This window comes from Gavialis gangeticus, unplaced genomic scaffold (genome assembly GCF_001723915.1).
Source record: "Gavialis gangeticus isolate Ggan-Ray unplaced genomic scaffold, GavGan_comp1, whole genome shotgun sequence".
Lineage (NCBI taxonomy): Eukaryota > Metazoa > Chordata > Crocodylia > Gavialidae > Gavialis > Gavialis gangeticus.
Window position 1 is genome coordinate 12,247,650 of NW_017729000.1, and position 18,715 is coordinate 12,266,364.

At 43.6% G+C, this 18,715-nt stretch overlaps 1 protein-coding gene across 2 annotated transcripts; it reads right to left on the reverse strand.

Moving 5' to 3' along the window:
• Positions 1-6,999: 6,999 nt before the first annotated feature.
• Positions 7,000-17,908, reverse strand: UBE2B (ubiquitin conjugating enzyme E2 B). 2 transcript variants are annotated; one of them, XM_019506283.1, is made up of 6 exons: positions 17,773-17,904; positions 14,445-14,525; positions 13,726-13,751; positions 11,823-11,912; positions 8,715-8,803; positions 7,000-8,160 (listed from the first exon to the last, which is right to left on the reverse strand). In XM_019506283.1, exons 1-6 carry the CDS (start codon positions 17,814-17,816, stop codon positions 8,032-8,034), a joined length of 459 nt encoding a protein of 152 aa, XP_019361828.1. In that variant the 5' UTR covers positions 17,817-17,904; the 3' UTR covers positions 7,000-8,031. The 2 variants fall into 2 exon arrangements, with proteins under 2 accessions (XP_019361828.1, XP_019361829.1); XM_019506284.1 differs by lacking the exon at positions 11,823-11,912 and having other exon boundaries at positions 17,773-17,908.
• Positions 17,909-18,715: the final 807 nt, after the last annotated feature.

The following is an 18,715-nucleotide window of genomic DNA, read 5'->3' on the forward strand; positions in this document are numbered from 1 at the left end:
ACAACGTGACTATTGGCAGTTTTAGGCACTTATTTTCTAATACCCCTGTCATGTGCCCAGTTCTCTGGAAACAGTCATGCACACAAGTATCATCATTCCCCCCAACCCCCTAAACAAGTGATTAACACGTTAGTCTGTTCTAGCCTTTTATCCATAAGTAACTTTTCTTGATTCAAAAAAGGAAAAGACCCAGCTGGTTCAGTTAAGTCTAGGCTGTACTATGAACAATATCCTCTCACATAAGTATCTTTTTAAGGCACTGACTTAAGCACTACCCATGTATTTCCCCAGAACAAACTGAAGATTACTGTATTTACTTGAATATAAGATGAGGTTGTCCCATTCCCCACCCCGTCCCTCCCTGTGGGAAAAAAAGCCCCTCATCTTATATTGGCATGTGAGCAAACCCTTCCCTTCCAGCCCAATTAAATACATTGGCTATTTTTAAACTGCTGCCAGAAGCAGAATGTGCACAAATCATGGAATCCAATTGTGAAGTTGATTGAAGGTGGCCCATGCTGAGTATGCTTATATGGCCCATATTGGGCAAACACACTGATGGGAACCTACTGCAAGGCTAGGTTAGTGCAGCCCATGTGAATAAGATACTTTGCCCATTGTACTCAGTCCCGCTCAGCACCAACTCTTTTTCAGGTCATGGTGAACCACTATGTCAAACGCATGGCCTGCCTCTTCACTCCCACAGCCAAGTAGTGCCTTGCTTTCCTATTTCTAATTATTTCTGTCTCTTCACCTGCCTTAAATGTCTAGTAAACATCACAGAATCATAGAAAATGAAGGTTGGAAGGGACCTCAGGTCATCTGGTCCAACCTCCTGCTCAAAGCAGGACCATCCCCAACTGTTTATCATCCCAGCCAAGGCTGGGCAGCTCCTGCCCCAGTGTGCAGGGCTCTGGCTCTACTCCTAGCTACTTTCCACCCGCTCTTCCTGCCCGCCTGTGTCAGGCAGCTGAGTGGGTGGAAAGCAGCTGGGAGTTTCAGCCAGGAAGCTCCTGCCCCAGCACACAGGGCTCTGGCTCCAGTAACTAGCTGCCTTCCACCCACTCAGCCACCCGCAGTGGGGTAGCAGAGTGGGAGGAAGGCAGTCAAAAGCTGGTGCCAGAGACCCACGTGCTAAGGCAGAAACTACACAGCTGAAGTTTCCTCCTCGTCTGGAGTGGCACAGCAGGAGCAGGAGGAGCTGCCGCTGGAGGTGAGGGGAGCCAAACAGCACCAAGGCAGCTGCAACCACATGAGGAGCAGCCCTGCCAGAAGATGTGTACACTGATCAGGGCTGGGCTAGTGGGCACAGGTTGGAGCACAGTACAGTGTGGGCTACCCCAGACAGGGCTTGGCCTCATGGAAAGCACCATGGGGGCAGCTGTGGACATCATCTGGGTGAGCTCTGCTGCACACACCACCATTCCCCTTCCCCCAGTTGGCTCCCAAGACCTAGCACCCAGGCAGCTCCCTGCCACCCCCTCACCCACAGGGCAGGCGTGTGCACTGAGTGGATCACAGCTCTGCCCTAGTATCTGTCACCACCCCATGATCCCAGCCTCACCTGCCCATCCCACTCCTGAAGGATGCTCCCTGCACACCTGTGGCCACATCCCACATAAGTTTTGGCAAGTTTGTTGCAGGGGGGACATTGCCGACCAGGCCCACCTCAACTCATCAAAACTCTCTATGTGGCGCCTGGGTCTAAACACAGTACTCCAGATGTGGCCTCCCCAGGGCCCAGTACAGGAGAACAATCAGCTGCCTTGATCTGCTGGTAAAGCTCCTATTAAACACAGCCCAGTATGCCATTAGCCTTCTTTGCAAGCCTGTTGGTTCCCAGCCCGTACCAGTGCATGAGATTTTTCAATCTTAAGTGCAGGACTTTGCACTTGTCCTTACCAAATTTGGGATTTCTTTTGATCCAATCCTCCATTTTTTCCAGGTTTCTCCGACTCCTAGCTCTACCATATACCGCATCTACTACTCCCCCAACTTGTCATCCACAAACTTGCTGAGGGTGCACTCCATCCCATCTTCCAGATCACTAATGTAGACCATGAACAAGACTGGCCCCAAGACTGACCCCTGGGGCACTCTACTTGATACTGGCTGCCAACTAGACATTGAGCCACTGATTACTACCCTTTGAGGTGAACAATCCAGTCAATTTTCTGTCCACCTTACGGTCCATTCATCCAACCCAGACATCCTCAGCTTGCCTGTGAGAATGTTGTGGGAGACCATATCCAAAGCCTTGCTAAAGTTAAGGAATACCACATCCACTGCTCTCCCTGCATCCAGAGCCAGTCACCTCATCATACAAGGTAATCAGGTTGGTCAGGCACAACTTGCCCTTGGTGCATCCATGCTGACTGTTCCTGATCACCTTTTTCTCCCTTAGAAATGGATTCCTTAAGGAGCTGCTCCATGACTTTTCCAGGGACCGAGGTGAGGCTGACCAGTCTGTAATTCCCCAGATACTTCTTTGCTTTCTTAAAGATGGGCACTATGTTGGTCTTTTTCCAATTGTCCCACTTAGCCTCAGTGTTCAAAGTCAGCAACTCAGTCTCATCGGCCAACTCCCACAGCACTCTTGGGTGCATCGCATCCAGCCCCATGAACTTCTCTCTGTCCAGATTTTCTAAATATTCCATAACCTGTTCTTTTACCACTGTCAGCTGCTCGCCTCCTTCCCAAATTGTGCTGCTATGTGCAGCAATCTGGGAGCTGACTTTGCCTGTGAATACTAAAGTAGAAAAAGGCAGAGTACTTCACTAAGAGACCCACACTTCCCCTAATCTTCCTCTTGTTGCTAACATAGCAAACTTCTACATAGCTGAGGGGCTCTGTTGCCCCCCCCCACCTGTTGCACATGATATTGTGGCCCGACCCTCTCTAGGGTAGAGACAGACCAGACAGCCTTGCGCCTCATCTGAATATACATTTTTGGAGGGTCCCAGGACTTGCAACAAGAAAAAACAGTTCCAATCACTACTGGGGGCTAATTAGCTCCCACAAAGGATCCACACGTACTGAGCAGTGCTAAGTTATGGGATCACTGTTGTTTCAAACACTTATATCTGCTGGGGCCCAGCCCAACGAACTATACAAGTCATGAGCTTTTTGGCTCTGAACTATCACTATGCAATTTGTATAAGTAGGTACAAGTGGTGTTCAGAGTGTGTTCATGAAGTACCTGAACTGAAATTTGCAGCAGTCAAAGCTGGGACCACAGTTAGACTCACAGAAATCTCCTTTTCCCCTCTGCACTTTCTGCCCTCTTCTCCCCCCCCTATTTACAGTCACATGTAGCTCACTTTCACACTGGCTTTGGGGACAGAGCAGAGCCTGAGCAGAGTCTGACGGTAAACCGGAGCAGTAAGACTGCAAGGGAAAGAAGGTGGGATGGGTGGGCAGAGGGCAAGTGGGGCACCCCTCAGCCCCTATTTCCCCATGTGCAGCAGGGGAAGGGGATGAATTCAAGACAATCCTCTAATGATTAATTCTACACCTGGAAAATTTATAAATTTGTTGTAATTCTCCATGTATAGAATCTTATTTCTAGGGGGAGGGAGGTGTCTTATATTCAGGGTTATTGTATATTAAAGTAAATACGGTACTTTGCTTTCTTACTTCACTGTTACAAAGCAGCTTTATAATATTCCTTATAATGCTGTGCTGTTTGGAGCAATAATCTGGCAATATTTCAGTACAGAAATGCCTTTTAAGCATCTGTCAGCAAATACAAATGTTCTTTTAAACATCCCATGCCGGCTATTTGTGTTACAATTGTACCGATGGTCCCACTGTGCCAGGCCTTGTATAAACAGGTAACAAAGTCAGCCCCAGCCCTGACATGCATGCAATTTAATGTAAAATGAGAGGTAAAAGGTAGATGCAATGGAGAGAGGAGCATGAAGTATCATTAAAAACATCAGTTCATGTGAGAAGTGGCAATCAAAGCAAACCAGCTGTTTAACCAGTCAAGTGTTTTTACAGTCATCCCAACAGAGATATTAAATGAGAATGAGGTGGCTTTCCTTAACCAAACTATATCAGTAAACTCTATTTATAATCTATGGAGGTGGAAGAGAAAAAGAAAATTCCTGTCTCTCAAGATATTTAACAGTAAGTTACTCTCATATACGCCATAACTGGCCAAACAAAACAAGGTTTTACACCAGGAGTGGCCAATTATTTGGGCCAGTGGCCACATAGGCAGTTTTGAGGTGCTGTCACAGCCCAGTCAGCGCCCCCAGTCTCCTTCCCACAACAGCCTGGACCCCATATGCCCCATGGCTCCTCCCCACTACCAGTGCCCAGCAGCAGTTGAATACACAGCCCTGGCCCCAGTCTATCCTGGACTCACCCCAGCAAGAGTGGACCAGCTGGGACCCACGCACAGAGCCCTGACCCACCCTGGACCACCCCACCCACAGTGAGCACCAGTAGCAATGGCCAGGCAGAAGCTGTTGCCAGGTGTGAGGGAAAAGCAGCCACATCCCCCTTGCCACTGCTGGGCTCTTATTGCTGTCGCCACCTGAAGCCCACACCCAGGCTGCCCTGTGGCTCCTCTCCACTGCTGCTCTGCTCTGCAGCCCAGAGGCAGTGCTGGTAGCAGTGGTGACAGCAAAGAGCTGCAGGGCAGCCCAGGCATGGGCTCTGGGCAACTGCAGCAAAAAGGTCCCAGCAGTAGTGAAGTCAAGGTGGCTGCTTTCCCCCCCACACCCAACAGCAGCTTTTGCCCGGCCACCGCTGCTGCTCATCATGGGGGCGATGTCTGGAGCAGCCTGGGGCCAGCCCTTTGTGCACAGGCCCCAGCTGGTCCACTCTGGGGCAAAACAAGCTGAGGCCAGGGCTGTGCGTGCAGGTCCCCACCCATCTTCAAGAGGTTGGGGCTGGCAGTGGCAGCAGCTGGAAGGAGCCACCATCACCTGGGCTGTCTAGAAATAGAGTCCAGCTGCACAGCTGCCTGAGCCCCACTGTGCGCCCAGGGGCTGCAGGATGCACCATGGGCCAGATGGTACCTGGAGCAGGCAGGACCGAGGGACCCGCCCCAGGCTAGATCCAGCCCACGGGCCATATTTTGCCCACCCCTGTTCTACACTGAACTTGATGGCAGTTCTCCAAAACAAAAGATGTTCTGAGCTACCATCTTGTAATATACTGTGTGCACTTTTGTGTGTTTGAGGTAGAGGGCATCAGTGGTTTTCATGGTCTCCATACCCCAAAGCCCCATGTGGGAGACTGCATACCCCCACTCTAAGGAATCAGTGACCAGCAGTTGCTTGCTCCCACCGACTCCAGTGACAATTCTGATAATCTGACTTCTTCCTGTCCTTAGAACATTACAGTATTTATCATTCTGTGAAGGCAAAAATAACAGGAAAAAGATTTTTTCAGTCTTCCCAGCAAACGTATGCACTCAACCTGGTAGAATGCTCCCTGGTGCATGAGTCACTCTTCCTTACTAAAGCTCATTTGATACACGAGACACCCCAAGCACTTTAATTAAAGCAACCCCCTGCCACAGCATGTGTATAAATGCCCTTAGAAAGCAGCATCTTTACTGTTAATCTTAGAAATGTAAAGCCTAACAGTAACTCCATTTAAATGTTTAATTTTTTTGTTTTAAATCAACCGGTGAATTCCATCCTTAGACTTTTTCCACAAAATAGTGTAAATGAAATACTTAAAGAATTATGAAACTAATTCCATGAATGTCATAAAAGATACGCATGAGTCCTACCACTTTATGATGATTTTTCAAATCAGAATCTTAGCTTTAAGTGTTCAAAATGATACCAGAATAGATCAAAGGATGAATACTGGCTTTAAAATATAAAGAGATTGTTGCTTACTGAATACACTATTCTAAAAACCTGCATAAAATCTTATCAGTGTAGCAGCTCCTGCTAGTGCAGCACTGATATTCCAATCAGTTCCGCAATCTAATGTCGATACACCTAGAAATTACATAACCACGCAGTTATGACACAGCTATATGAATTCACTGCATTAGCAGTGATAAGCCTGCTTTTATATGCCACTGATTCCACCAATTAAGCTCTATACAGTCCTATTCAACCCTGCCTGAGTTCCTGAAAAAAGCATTAAAACACATCTATTTTGTAATGTGCCTCAGATTCATCCATGAAGAGCCCACCTTTTGCATCAGTGGTTTTCTAGGGACTCAGCACAGTGGAATAAGCTTGCATTCTGATACTTAGCAGGTGGAACAGGATATGTCCTATAGTACCTAACTTGGGCCAAGTGCTACTTGCTGTTTTCCAGGGGAATACTAAAGCAGCATTCTGACATACACTTTTCTTTCTCTGTAGTACCTGTTTGTACAGGTTTAAACAATTCCTCTTTTAAACAGAGTTTGGAAAAGTCAAAGTGTAACCACCTTTGACAGAACTGTTTCTTACTTATTTTCAATGTCTACATAGTTTTACAATAACAAGGTTTTACCAACAGAAAGCCATCACAGCTGCAGGAGGGTCTGTAGAATTATATTCTGGCATATGCATCCTCAGCAGATTTGTTAACTAAAATTGGAAATGCAAGTGGTCATGAATTATATTTGTGAAATCCCATTAGAGTTTCTGGGGTTGTAGGCAAGCATGTAATGCAAGGTGGAATTTGAAGACAAGAAGTGATCACGCTGATGTCACTGGGAAATAAAACAAAAACATGTGAAAACTATTAAAGCAGATATGATAATATATTACCCAGCCTGCCTTTCAGATTGCAGGGAGAAGTTACCACACCATTAATGAAGGGGGGAAATGGGGGGCCCCCCGCATTACATTCCTCATTTTAATAATAAACTAAGAAACAAACATGCAAATTGACAAATCTCTCCCCCCATCAAAATAAAATAATCTGCGGACACTTTTTCTTCAGAAATTCGTTTTCCAAGAGGAACAGGTAAGAGCCTCATTGCTTTACTGTTTTCCCCCCACCCAAGCTAAACTAAAAAAAAAATTAAAAAAAAAATGATAACAATCAGTGGTACATAAAGATTAGGTAATGCTTTTCAATCCCTATGGAAGAAGGATTGTGATAAAAATACCCTATTATGTTTTACTCTGCCTAAAATTTCATTTATAAATTCACCAGAAAAATATGAAATATGAGAGGTCACTCAGAAATCGCACTATAGGTATGTTTACTTGTTGTATAATCAACTTATTAAATAATTAATACCTTCCCTGAAAATGACAAATTATCAATGTCTTAGTCTAATAAACCTCTCACTGGCAAGAGAAAGATAGCGCCAAGTGATCCAAGTGCTGTTTGTACCTCTGTTACCAATTTACAGTAACTACTGGCACATTATTGTATCTGCGCTTTGGTTTCCCCATCAAAATAGGGGATGATAAATACTTTCTTACCTCATACAAGTGAGGAGATTTACAGGAACAATTTAAGCCGATTAGATAGGCATGTCTCCACTGAAGACAAATGTTAAGCATCATGGCAAAAATCTTCTGAACATTTGTAAAGTGCATGGTGTCAGCATGTATTGAAAGAAAAATCTAAGGCTAAAACTGAACCTTTGAAAGAGATACAGAAAGTGACAGAACATCTTGCACTGAGGTTATGTATTTAACAGTTTTACATGTAATATTTATATATAAAAACTTTAAGTGCTTTTCTCCACTTTAAAAATCTAAAGAATTCAAAAATAAGGCATTCAATATTTGAAAAAGTACAGATTTACAAAATGCGTATATTCTGTCATGAAAACTGCACACCAACATTATACACTTGGAAAAAAATACAAACAGGATATATTACAAATTTATGTAGCAATAACTTAGTTCATACCATGCAATAAAAAGTATGTTAATCAAGATACACAAGCTTTTAAAGTTTCTAAACTGGAGGGCTTAATTTTTTGCAAACAATTTGTATGCAAATTCTTAGAACTTGTGGCACTTAATTTCTGGTAGCCTTTCTATTCAGAGTTAAATTGTACACAATGATTATGAGGATGAAGATTAACAAAGTAGCCATCTATTAGGAATCATTCCAGCTTTGTTCAACAATAGCCGAAACTCTTTTTTCATATTCGCGTTTGTTTTCCTGATAAAGTTGTGCTGCCTGACTGTTTGCAGGACTGTTTGGATTAGGTTCATCAAGCAGAGACTGAGAGTTGGGGGAAAAAAGGAAATAAAAACAAAATCAGATATTTGGACCAATGTCATAGAAAATATCATTATGAAAAAACAAAACTAGCCACTAGGGGGAAAACAGGATAGTTTCTACTGTAACAAATTCAAGCGTAATTTTATTCAATCCAATTAGCTGGACTGCAATAATATTGGCTGAGAATTTCATAAACCTAGGCTTTGAAATACAATAGCTAAAAACTTTCACATGCAAGTTCTATTACAAACATTTACATTCAATATCACATTTGAAATAGTTGTCAATAAAGGAATCCAAATCTGTAACTATCTTCCTACATACATTCCCTACAACAATTATTTTTGTTACTTAGAAATATAACAACAAGGCTATACTTAGTTCAGAAACTAAGTCTTTAAAAGGAGCTAAAAAGCTTCCAATTACTTTTCAACAATTTGGACTACAGTACATTGGCATGGAATATTGCTAACTATGTCACTAAAGCCACTGTTTTGTGGCAGAAAGTCATCATACTTCACTTGCAATAAAAAGGTTAAAAAAAAAAAAATCACCTGAATTGAAGTTAAAATAGATGAAACATCGTATGTTGGACTCCAGCGATTCTGAAGAATATCTAAACATATGCTACCATCCGCATAAACTGTAATCAGAGCATAGGAATTGTTTAAAAATCCTGCCATCTTTATTTATAGCTAGTTGTGCTGAAATACTGCATGAATTAATACACTTTTAGAGTATGGCAATTCAGTTCATGCTTAATTTAGCACTTTAGGAAACATAATAAAGAGAGAGAATATTTTTTTATGAGGACAATTTCTATAAGAGGCTCTAACACCAGTTTTACATGGGGAGATGCAGAATTGAAGGCAAAAAAAGCACTTAAAATATGATCCTTGGTTAGAATGCTAGCCTGAGACTGGGGAGACCTGGATTCAATTATCTGATTCATTTGCATGGTCCTAGGAAGCCCTGTACATCAAGATCCAGGGGACAAAGACCTGGGTACCTAGAACTGTCCAAGTCTAAAAGCGCAAACCAAAAAACCATGTTCAGTGGCCTGAAAATTCTCCACGTGCTCTCAGTTCTGCTTTGCACCTGTTCAGAACTGTCTTGGTCTGAACAGACAGGAACCCAAATCCCAGGCTAAGCCCCTTGGCCTGATCAACCCAGCGGGTGTGATCCAAGTATGCCTCACAAAACCCAATACCATGGAGTTAAGAACAAAACACTGCATTCAGGACACTTATTTTACAGCACGACCAGGTTGTGGAGGAGCCTCTCTCACATGCTAGCATGGGGGTTAAAGCCACAAAGTGATCCTGCTTCTAGGCCCTCCTCAGTTTGAGTGGATCCAAACCCCCATCACTCACATCCCAGGAGAATGCCCTAACCAGCAGGTTATAAACTAAACTGAGACACTCCACCTGCACATCTTTCTCTTGACCCTGTGCTACTGAGCAGAAGAGAACACAAATTTCAGAGGCCACAACGAAAGCAAGCCCGAGGGAGCAGGATCACACAGTCTTGTGGTTAGAGCCTTCCATGGGGGCAGGTGAGAGTCCTGACATCTCGTCGCAGACTGTTCATACATTTTGCATTACACAGTCAAAGAATCAAAAGCAGATATAATCCTGCCACTAATAAAAAAGGGCCAAACTACCACAGTTTACCTTCTACTTAGTTCAGGATAAGAACCAGCACATGGCCAATTTCCCCAGAGCAGCTGACATACTGCGAGTGCGTGGCCCCTTTCCACGCCATGCAATGTATTCATTTGTCTATCCCCTCAGACTCTGAAGTTCCAGGGAAGGGCAGGAATTCAGAAACACTTCTATGCTTAGCTCTTCCTACTGGCTACTTCCAGGCACTCCCCATGCACCATGTGTTGTTTTCTGGATTGCCCTTCTGCCAAATCTAACTCTCCCTCAGGCACTATATTGGGAGCTTAGGCATTTCTCTCTGTGCTTTGGATTCTGCTTGTGCTGCCTAATTTGTAGACACTCAAGTCCTTCCTTAGATCTGTCAGTGTCTCTATGCCTCAGGTTCTTATTTAAAAAATGTGGATAACAGTACTTCACAGCAATACCTCTGTGGAGAAGGAAGGATAAATTACATTAAAAAGGATGTGAAGCACTCAAAGACAACCCTAACAGGGAGCATATAAAAAGTACCTAAAATGAGAGAGCGAGCGAGAGTGAGAAGGTCTAGCTCTGAGGAGGAAAACAACAAGTGAGCAGCCTGCTTTCCCAGATGTGAGCTTGGGGTGGAAAGCTTCTATTTCTCATGCCCAGTGAGGTGGAACAATCAGCCCTGTGCTACTTCTGCTACATAACTGAATGAAAGTTCATAGGATCCTAGTGATCTTTACTCAGTGCTTGCCTAGTGGGAACAAGCAGCATTTGAGAGCAGCAGGCTGCTTCATAAGAAGTAAAGCAGCAGCTCATCAACCCTCCTCTGTACTCGCATAGCAACAGAGAAACTCATGTCACGTCTTTGGGAACATTGCTGGAGAAGCACTAATAACCCAATCCTGCTTAGGGAAAAAAAAAAAAAAAAAAAAAAAAAAAAAAACCAATAGCAAAATTCACATTAACTTGAACAGATGCAGAATTAGGCTATACAAGCAAGGATAAAAACTGTGAAAGAAGGAAATGACAGCGGAAGGGGAACCTTAAGTGAAACAGAAATGCACAGTGTTCACAGATCAAATAGTTAGGTATAGGGTATAAATTCAGTCTGAATTCAGCTCCTTATATTGTAGCGGTTGTGCATTTGGTCTTTAGGACACCCTCATTTTAGAGCACAGGTGCTCCACCTCCAGCCCACAGGCCAGATCCAGCCCATAGAGCTGTCATCTTGCCTATGGGTCTTCCCAAGGATCCAAAAGTTTGGCAGCCAGGGAGTGGTAGCAGCATTAACTGCACCTGCTGCCAAATTCCCAGACCCAGATGTGGCCCTGTCTGCTAGACTGCACCAGTTTGTGTTGGGGCTGGCACACGGGGGTCACTCTGCTACTAGATCCAATGCATAGGGTTGGGCCAACACGCTGCGGCAGGCCAGTGCGCACAGCCAGATCCAACGTGAAGGGCTGGGCCAGTGTGCCTATGCTAGAGGAGGTCTGCAGACTAACCATGCACCGTGGGCTCCAGCCCATCGGGATGAAAGGTTGAGCACCAATGTTCTAGAGGGTCTACCATGGAGGTGAGGAGCTGGGCCAGAAAAATAAGTATGGAAATGGAGACTCCTAAGTGATCTCCATAAATAAATACATAGAAATAAGAGAGCTATGAAAGAGATGCAGAAGGAAACAGTTAATTGTAGCAAAAAATTGACAGCAAAGAGAGACAAAAATAAAACCTCTAGTGAAGACACGAACTTCCCAAGAAACCTATACTGCTTGTAACAGAACAGGGTATCAGTCTTCATCTTCTCACTCGCTTGCATTTGAGTTAGCTACATACACCGATTACAGGATTCAAGGATAACTTATTCTAGATAGAAATTATGATGCAAGGAAGTCATCTCTTTTTGACTGAGCACTTGATAAACTTAATGTCAAATTTAGGAAAAAGATGTTAAGTGCTGCTGAGTTTCATAGGATGTATGATCACACTATAATACTTAGTATTTGTTATGGCCAAGTAAGCATTAATACTCACCATTTGGATGAAACATTTTTGATAAAAACCTAACAGTTGGAGGCTTATTTGGATATTCTTCTGAAAATTCTATTACTAGTTTAAAGGTCCCTGTCCAAAAAAGCAAACATACAATCATATAACTGTAATCGTAATTTAAAAAAAATAGTAATAAACCTTCAAGAACACATGACAAATTAACTGATGTGCTCTATGATTAAAGCCAATGTCTCTTCTTACCCCTCCAAAAATAAAGTCAGACTCAATGTTTATTTATATTTCAAGCACTAATAAAACAGCAATACTACTATGGATAAAAACATCAGCATCCATGTAAGAATTTAGAAGACCAATGAATATGCAGAAAAGGAACTAGAATCTCACTTCAGTTATCCAATCACCTTAACTTAAATGCAGACCTTTTGCAGGATTTTCAATGCAATTACCAGATACTGGAGAAGTAATACTGTTTCATATAACTGTGTGACCAATTAGTTAAAAAGAAGTGAGCTAAGTTGCATTCTAATTTATGGTATGATTCAGTCACAATTTCCACATGGTTTCTATCTTGCCAATTTTTAGGACTCCATGAATCAGAAGTTATGAGAGCTTTCCCCTCCTGGATAAAAGACTTCCAAAGCAGACAACTTTGTAAGGAGAAACTGCTGAATTTTTGTTTAGAAATTATTCAGCATCTTAAAAACCACCACGACCATCACCGTGCTGTAATTATTCAGTATCTCTCCAGTAGGACTGACCTCCCCCAGGCTTTGGACACTGAAGTATATGGGAATTTTGCTGAGAAAAGACTGTAGTCTGGACTCAGTACAAAAAGCTGAATTTTCACATAACACATGGTTCCAACTTATGACTGATTCATTCCATGTACTTAGTTTGGACCCATGAACAATGCCTGAAATAAGTCTTAAGAAATATGATAATCAATTAAACCCATCCCCAGGTCTACAGGAGTGGGGGGGGGGGGAAAAATCAAGCATGATATTTTCTCACTTCCAGGGAAGCTGAATAGCCCCTGCCCACTCCCTTGCTTATTACCCTTTCATTGCAGATCACTGCAATAATGAGGAATTGTTAATACAGAAGTTTTGATGCCTCCCTTTCTGCATGTCCAGTAGTTATTACACTTACTTGCTTATTTCATCTTTATTTAAAATGTTTCCCACTAAGAATTGATCTGCATAGAAAGAGAAAATCAAGATTCCCACTTGCTCTCAGTGGAAGGAAAGAGAGAAGAATCAAAATCTAACTACTAAGCCAGAGGTGACCAGAAGATCATTAAGTCTCAGCTAGTTGCAGGAGATATGAAAATATCTGATGGTATTGGATAACATCTGATAACATCTCCTGCAGTAGGAGCCAACCTCTTTGGCAGGTGTACTGCCAGTTAAGCCCCACAAGCTCCAGTGCCTCTCTGATGTCCTTCCTCTGCCCAATATGCTGGTCTACTTTCTGCTCCCTGCCCAAATCTCCTGCTCTTTCTGCCCCCTGCCCCTCCCTAATCTGCTGCATGCCCCACACAAAGGCTGCCTGTGCCACTTGTGGCACAAGTACTGCAGATTGGACACCCCTGTGCTACTGAATGTTTTAATTTCTCTATGTATAAGCAGATCTCACTTCAAAACGCTCACAGTTAACTGTGGGTTACTGTGGCAACATGAGTGCTCCGATCAAAAGACCATAATCTCTCTAAAACAGCAAGCCCTCTCTTTCACTTACAGTTTTTGCTCGCTTGCTGCATTTTCTGACTCGTAACTAAATTTTGTGGCTATCATAATTAAATAGCCTATGTATAGGTAATGTATGTACCTTTTTTCAAAACAAATACAATGTTCACGTTGTAAACATCTACAGACATCTACAACTGAGGAAGGGGAATAGGAGCAGCAATAAATTAGTTACTTACCATCCTCAAATGGGGTACCTTCCGGCCTAAAAATTGAAAAAAAAAATGTTCCCATTAAAATGAATTTGTCTGCTTATTCATATACCCCAACCTTCCAGGTACAACACAGTCAAAACAGAAAAAAGCCATACAAGTACAATCCTATACAATGCACAGGTTCAGATTAAAATTAATGGGCAAATCCAGATTCACTAGCAAAATACCTGAATTTATGACAAGACAGAGAATTGGTTCTGACTCTGTGGGATAGCTAATGTAACTAGATAAAAGTTGCATCCAGAGAATTAGATTGGGGAAAAAAATTGGCTTAGTCCCTACTAACACATCTAGATTTCCTGGTTAAGTGGAACAGAATTATTACATGTTTCTTTGGGAGAATCCTGCCTTTTCTAGAACTCCTACTATACCCTTCATAAGTTCAACAGTATTCACTATTCATGGGCACAAAATTTGACTACCTAAAAAAACCAAAAAGATTACTTTGAAAACTACAACAGGAGAAAAACTTATTTAACTGTGCCTCTCTGAAAGGGGAATGAATACATACAAAACAGCATACATGCTAGTTTTCCCCTCAGTTTTTGTAACTTATTTTTACTTAATCTATGAACACATAGGTGTCTCAAAAATTTTCAAAGAATCATTTATTATCTTTTAAAACCTGTATTTAGCCCTTAAGCATTATAGTTTGTACAATGAGTAGGAAGAAAAGCACAGACCCAAATATAACTGCATTCCACTGCATTATGTTATTCTCAGATGGTGCACCACTGACACCCACAGGAGGGTCTTCTTGCAATCTAAGAATTAAAAAAAATAGTTGTAAGATACATGTTAAAGTCACACACACGCAATCTGGTAATAGTTAGAAAGGCACACGCGTGTGTGCATATGTCTAGAGTTTGCACTGATCTGAATTCTCTAATCGTAAAAGGACATGGATGAAAAGTTTAAGGTTATATGTACATTAAATGTCCCAAAGACAGAAGCAGATTTTCTGTTCAAATATTTTGTTACAATAAGATAGACCAACAGAAAAAAAGAGAAGCAAAGCATGAGTTTCTGCATGTGTTTCTCCATCAAATAAGAGCAGTTATGAAACACCTTGTACATCAGGGTTTTACATTCTGTACGTCAAATGATGAAATAATGAACATTCAGAACAACTCCTGCTGGCTGCAGCAGTGAAAACAAAATGATTTATAACCACAAATTGACACACTGAAACTGCAACTATTGCGGAAACCAACCAATACTATCTATAGCATGCACACACTGGAAGCTACAAGAATGCAGACAAGATGGAGCATGGGGTCCAGCTAAATTCTGTACATTCAAAATCAAAACAATTTTGGCCAGCAGTCTGATTGCTCTAAGAGGTAAACAGAAACACTGCCGTACTGTTTTCTTCATCCCTTCTTAGCGTGAAAACACTTGTGCTTTACAGGAGTCATGGAAGCATCTTAACTTATTTAGAGAGAGAGAGACACTAGTTCTGGATTAGTAAGAATACATCAGTTTCCCAGTGGAAAACATTGTCTCTAAACTCCCACTTCATGTACAATACTTCTTTGGTACCAAGACCTTTGCCCTAGGACTGAATAAATCCCTGGATTAATACAGATGTTATACTACCCTGTTGCTAAAAGAGATCATGTTTTAGAATGACATATTAGCATAGATGCTGACCATCAAGCACCAATATTGCCTTATTAAGGCAAACTAGCAGCAGGGAGTTCTCTGCCTAAGATTCACAGCGTCCTTCCCAACCCGTGTTTAAGCATCCTTGTTTTGTGACCTTTCAAAATTCACACAGTTCAATATCAACAGATCAGATACCTACCACTTTGGGGAACAGTTTCTTCCTACCAGAAAACCAGATTGCCTGCCAGTATCAAAGCCTAAGCAGCAAACTTAAGTGCTGTTCTGAGATAACTTTGGTTCTTAAATCAGGACAAAGCTCCCCCCATACTACACTGTGGGAACATCTTTAACTACAGAGAATTTATGGCCTGAACTGGAAGCTTAACTTGTCTGAACAGAGCCTAGAGATATTTAAGAGTTAGTGATAATGTGGTATTTATAGCATCCTTTTCTAAGAGCTGTAATTAGTATTTCTCTAATTTTATTCAAAGGACTAAAGAATGGTCAGCCTTCCAATAATCTGTCAAGTTCTTCTCTCGTCACCACCCCAGAACCACAATAAACACAGCAGAGTTCACAGCAAAACATGCAACCTGAACGCTGTTACTTTTAGATTGAAGTAATTGTTAGTAACAAACAAAACGCATTTCCTTTCCCCCTAATGTTAAGGGACTGACATTTTAAAAGAAACATGAGCTCAGCCTGGAGGTACAAGATGGTTAGGTTAGATAAATGCACACTCATTCCATGCTTCAGTGCATCTATTTTGAGGATTTATTTACTTACTTATCCCCCCAACCTCATTTCCATCTCCAATGTTAACAACAGAATCAGTGCCTCCAAAAGCAATCCTTATCCATTAGTGCCATAAGTAGTCGGGTTTTTTTACATTCATTGTGACCCACCATAAGAAACAGGATTTAGATGTCCTTTTTTGCTTTAAAAGGAACTACACAATGTTATGTTTGCATTATACAATACCCAGGTAGACTGTGGACAGGTAAATAACTTCTAAACCTCAACTCAATTCCTACTTTGTAGTTGCATATCAAACTTTTAACATTACTGTATATTAAGCTATGGATACATATATAGCCTGTGTCAACTGTTTACTTACACATTTGCAGATACTGCAATAAAATACAGCGATCACTAATGAAGTGGCACTATGGAAACAAAGTCATATCCAGTGATTTAGGCCAACTCCTTTTAAACAGAACGAAACTTTTGCCTCCAACAATTTAGGCCAACTCCTTTTAAAGGCAACAGGAGTTTTGCCCGAGTAAGGGACACACCTTGCTGGGGTTATTGGACCCCAGTTGTCTTTCCTGTCTAGAGCATGGGGCTGGACCCGAAGCTCTCAGGAGGTCCCTTCCAGCCCTCAACTTCTGTAAATCTGCGTGAATATCTCAATGCCTTCAACTCACATAAAGCTGACACAAAGCACACAATGTGGACGGCATAACAAAGACCTTCCCACACCATACCTATATATTTACATCAAGTAGGATAATTCAAGGCATTCCCATTAAAAAAAAGAGATTATAAAAGACCCCCACGCTCACTGCAACACAAAAATAAGGTGCTCCGTGACGGCAAGCCACCTGCATACAAAACACGCTGTGTCGTGTCCAAAGTTTCCAAGTCCAGAAGCACGGTAGTTGCCTCCATTACTACTTTTACATTTACAATCGCTGCCGCGTACCTTGACCGTGCGCAGGACAGTTTGGACAGGCACGACCCTGTGGGAGCTGGACTGGACCCAACCTCTCCCAGCCTGACTCCTCCGGGAGAAGCGAGTCCTAGAGAAGTCCAGTTGGGAGGGACCACTTAAAAGGCGTCTGTGTGTTTATGTGGCTAGGTATCTAGATGGTAGCCGTGTTGGTCTGGAGGAAAAGGCAATCAAGGACTCGTAGAGACAGAATATGTTTTATTAAACCGAGATTTTTGCAAAAAAAAAAAAAAATTAATTAAAAAACGTGATCGCTGGATCCCTGGGGCTGGTCTCAATGATCTCACGAGGTCCTGTGCAGCCCCCAATGTCTATGAACAACTTCCCTTCTCAACCTGTGGGTCAAGCCCCAAATAGGGAGGTGCGAGGCTATCAGGAAGGGTGGCAAACCAACTTGAAAAAGGGGAGAAACGTGGGCATCTGCCTCGCAGCAGCCCCACAGCCCGGGGGCAGGAGCAAGGGGCGCTGGGTGTTGTCTTAAAAGGCTGGATCCTGCCCAACCCCCACCCGAAGCATCAGCATCCCCATCCCCATCCCCATCCCCGTGCCCGTGCCAAGCGGCCCGCACAGCCCGGGGGCCTGGGGCCGGCCCGGCCCAGACCCCACGGGGGAAGCAGGGCCCGGCGCCCCCTGCAGCAGCCCCAGGGCCGAAGCCCGACGCGGGCGCCCACCTCTTGAAGTCCCTCATGAGGCGCCGCCTGGCCGGGGTGGACATGTTCCTCCGCCCGCCGCCGGCCCCGTCCCGCGAGCTCCGCCGCGACCTGCCGCCGCCGCGCAAACAAGCCCGCAATGGCGTCTCCCTCCGCGCGGGGGGCGGGGCGGAATGTACCACTACCGCGGAAGCCGGGGGGTGGTGGTGGCGGAATGTACCACTGCCGCCGCGGGCAGCGGGCGGGGGAGGTTCTGGGAGCGCGCTCGGGATGCACCATTGGACCTGGCCGCGGAGGGGAGAAGAGGGGAGCACCCCCGTGTGTGTCGCTTGGGCTGCGCCGTGTTTGGTTCCTTCCTCCCAGCCGGCTGCCTCGGGGTGTGCGCACGCGCCGTGCAAACCCGGCCGTGGTGAAAACCGGCAGAAAGCTCCAGGGTCGCAGCCGCGAGGTGAATGAGCTTGTGTTTGCACTAGGTTATGAGTGGGAGACTGCACACCCTTTCCATCTTTACTGCCAACTGTAACGAGCCTTTTTCAGGTCTTTTTTTTTTTTTTTTTAACTAAGACCTGAAAAATCTCACGCATCCAGGCTCAGGGTTTTAGACACCCCTTCACCTCAAGATCCAAAGTTGCAGAAGTTGGCAGCTCCCCGCCTGATTGCTTCCCCACCCCCTCATCCTTGCAGAGATGCATCAGGCCCTTCATTTTTAACTCCTGAAGCATGTTCGAGGGGGGTGCAATAAGGGCTGGTGGGGGTTTCCCGGTGAGCAGCACTAAGCTAATGCTAGGCTGAGCCTGGTAGAAACCTGTAAGTGATTCTGCTCTGATACATCTAACATGACAGAGAAGTCCCTCTGCACCAGTTTCTGTTGTTTCAGGAAGCAGCTTAGTGAAGTCAGTGGAGATCTGCTCCATATTGTTAAGTATTATGTAGGGGTTTTGCTCTTTTTTTTTTTTTTTTTTTT

Excerpts from the sequence above, each read along its gene's own strand:
- UBE2B (XM_019506283.1), bottom strand. The coding sequence starts at position 17,816 with ATGTCCACCCCGGCCAGGCGGCGCCTCATGAGGGACTTCAAGAG. Across the intron at positions 13,752-14,444 it reads TGGAATGCAGTTATATTTGG|GCCGGAAGGTACCCCATTTG; the intron begins GTCTGTGCTTTT and ends TTCAATTTTTAG. Across the intron at positions 8,804-11,822 it reads AAAAATGTTTCATCCAAATG|TTTATGCGGATGGTAGCATA; the intron begins GTGAGTATTAAT and ends CTCTGATTACAG.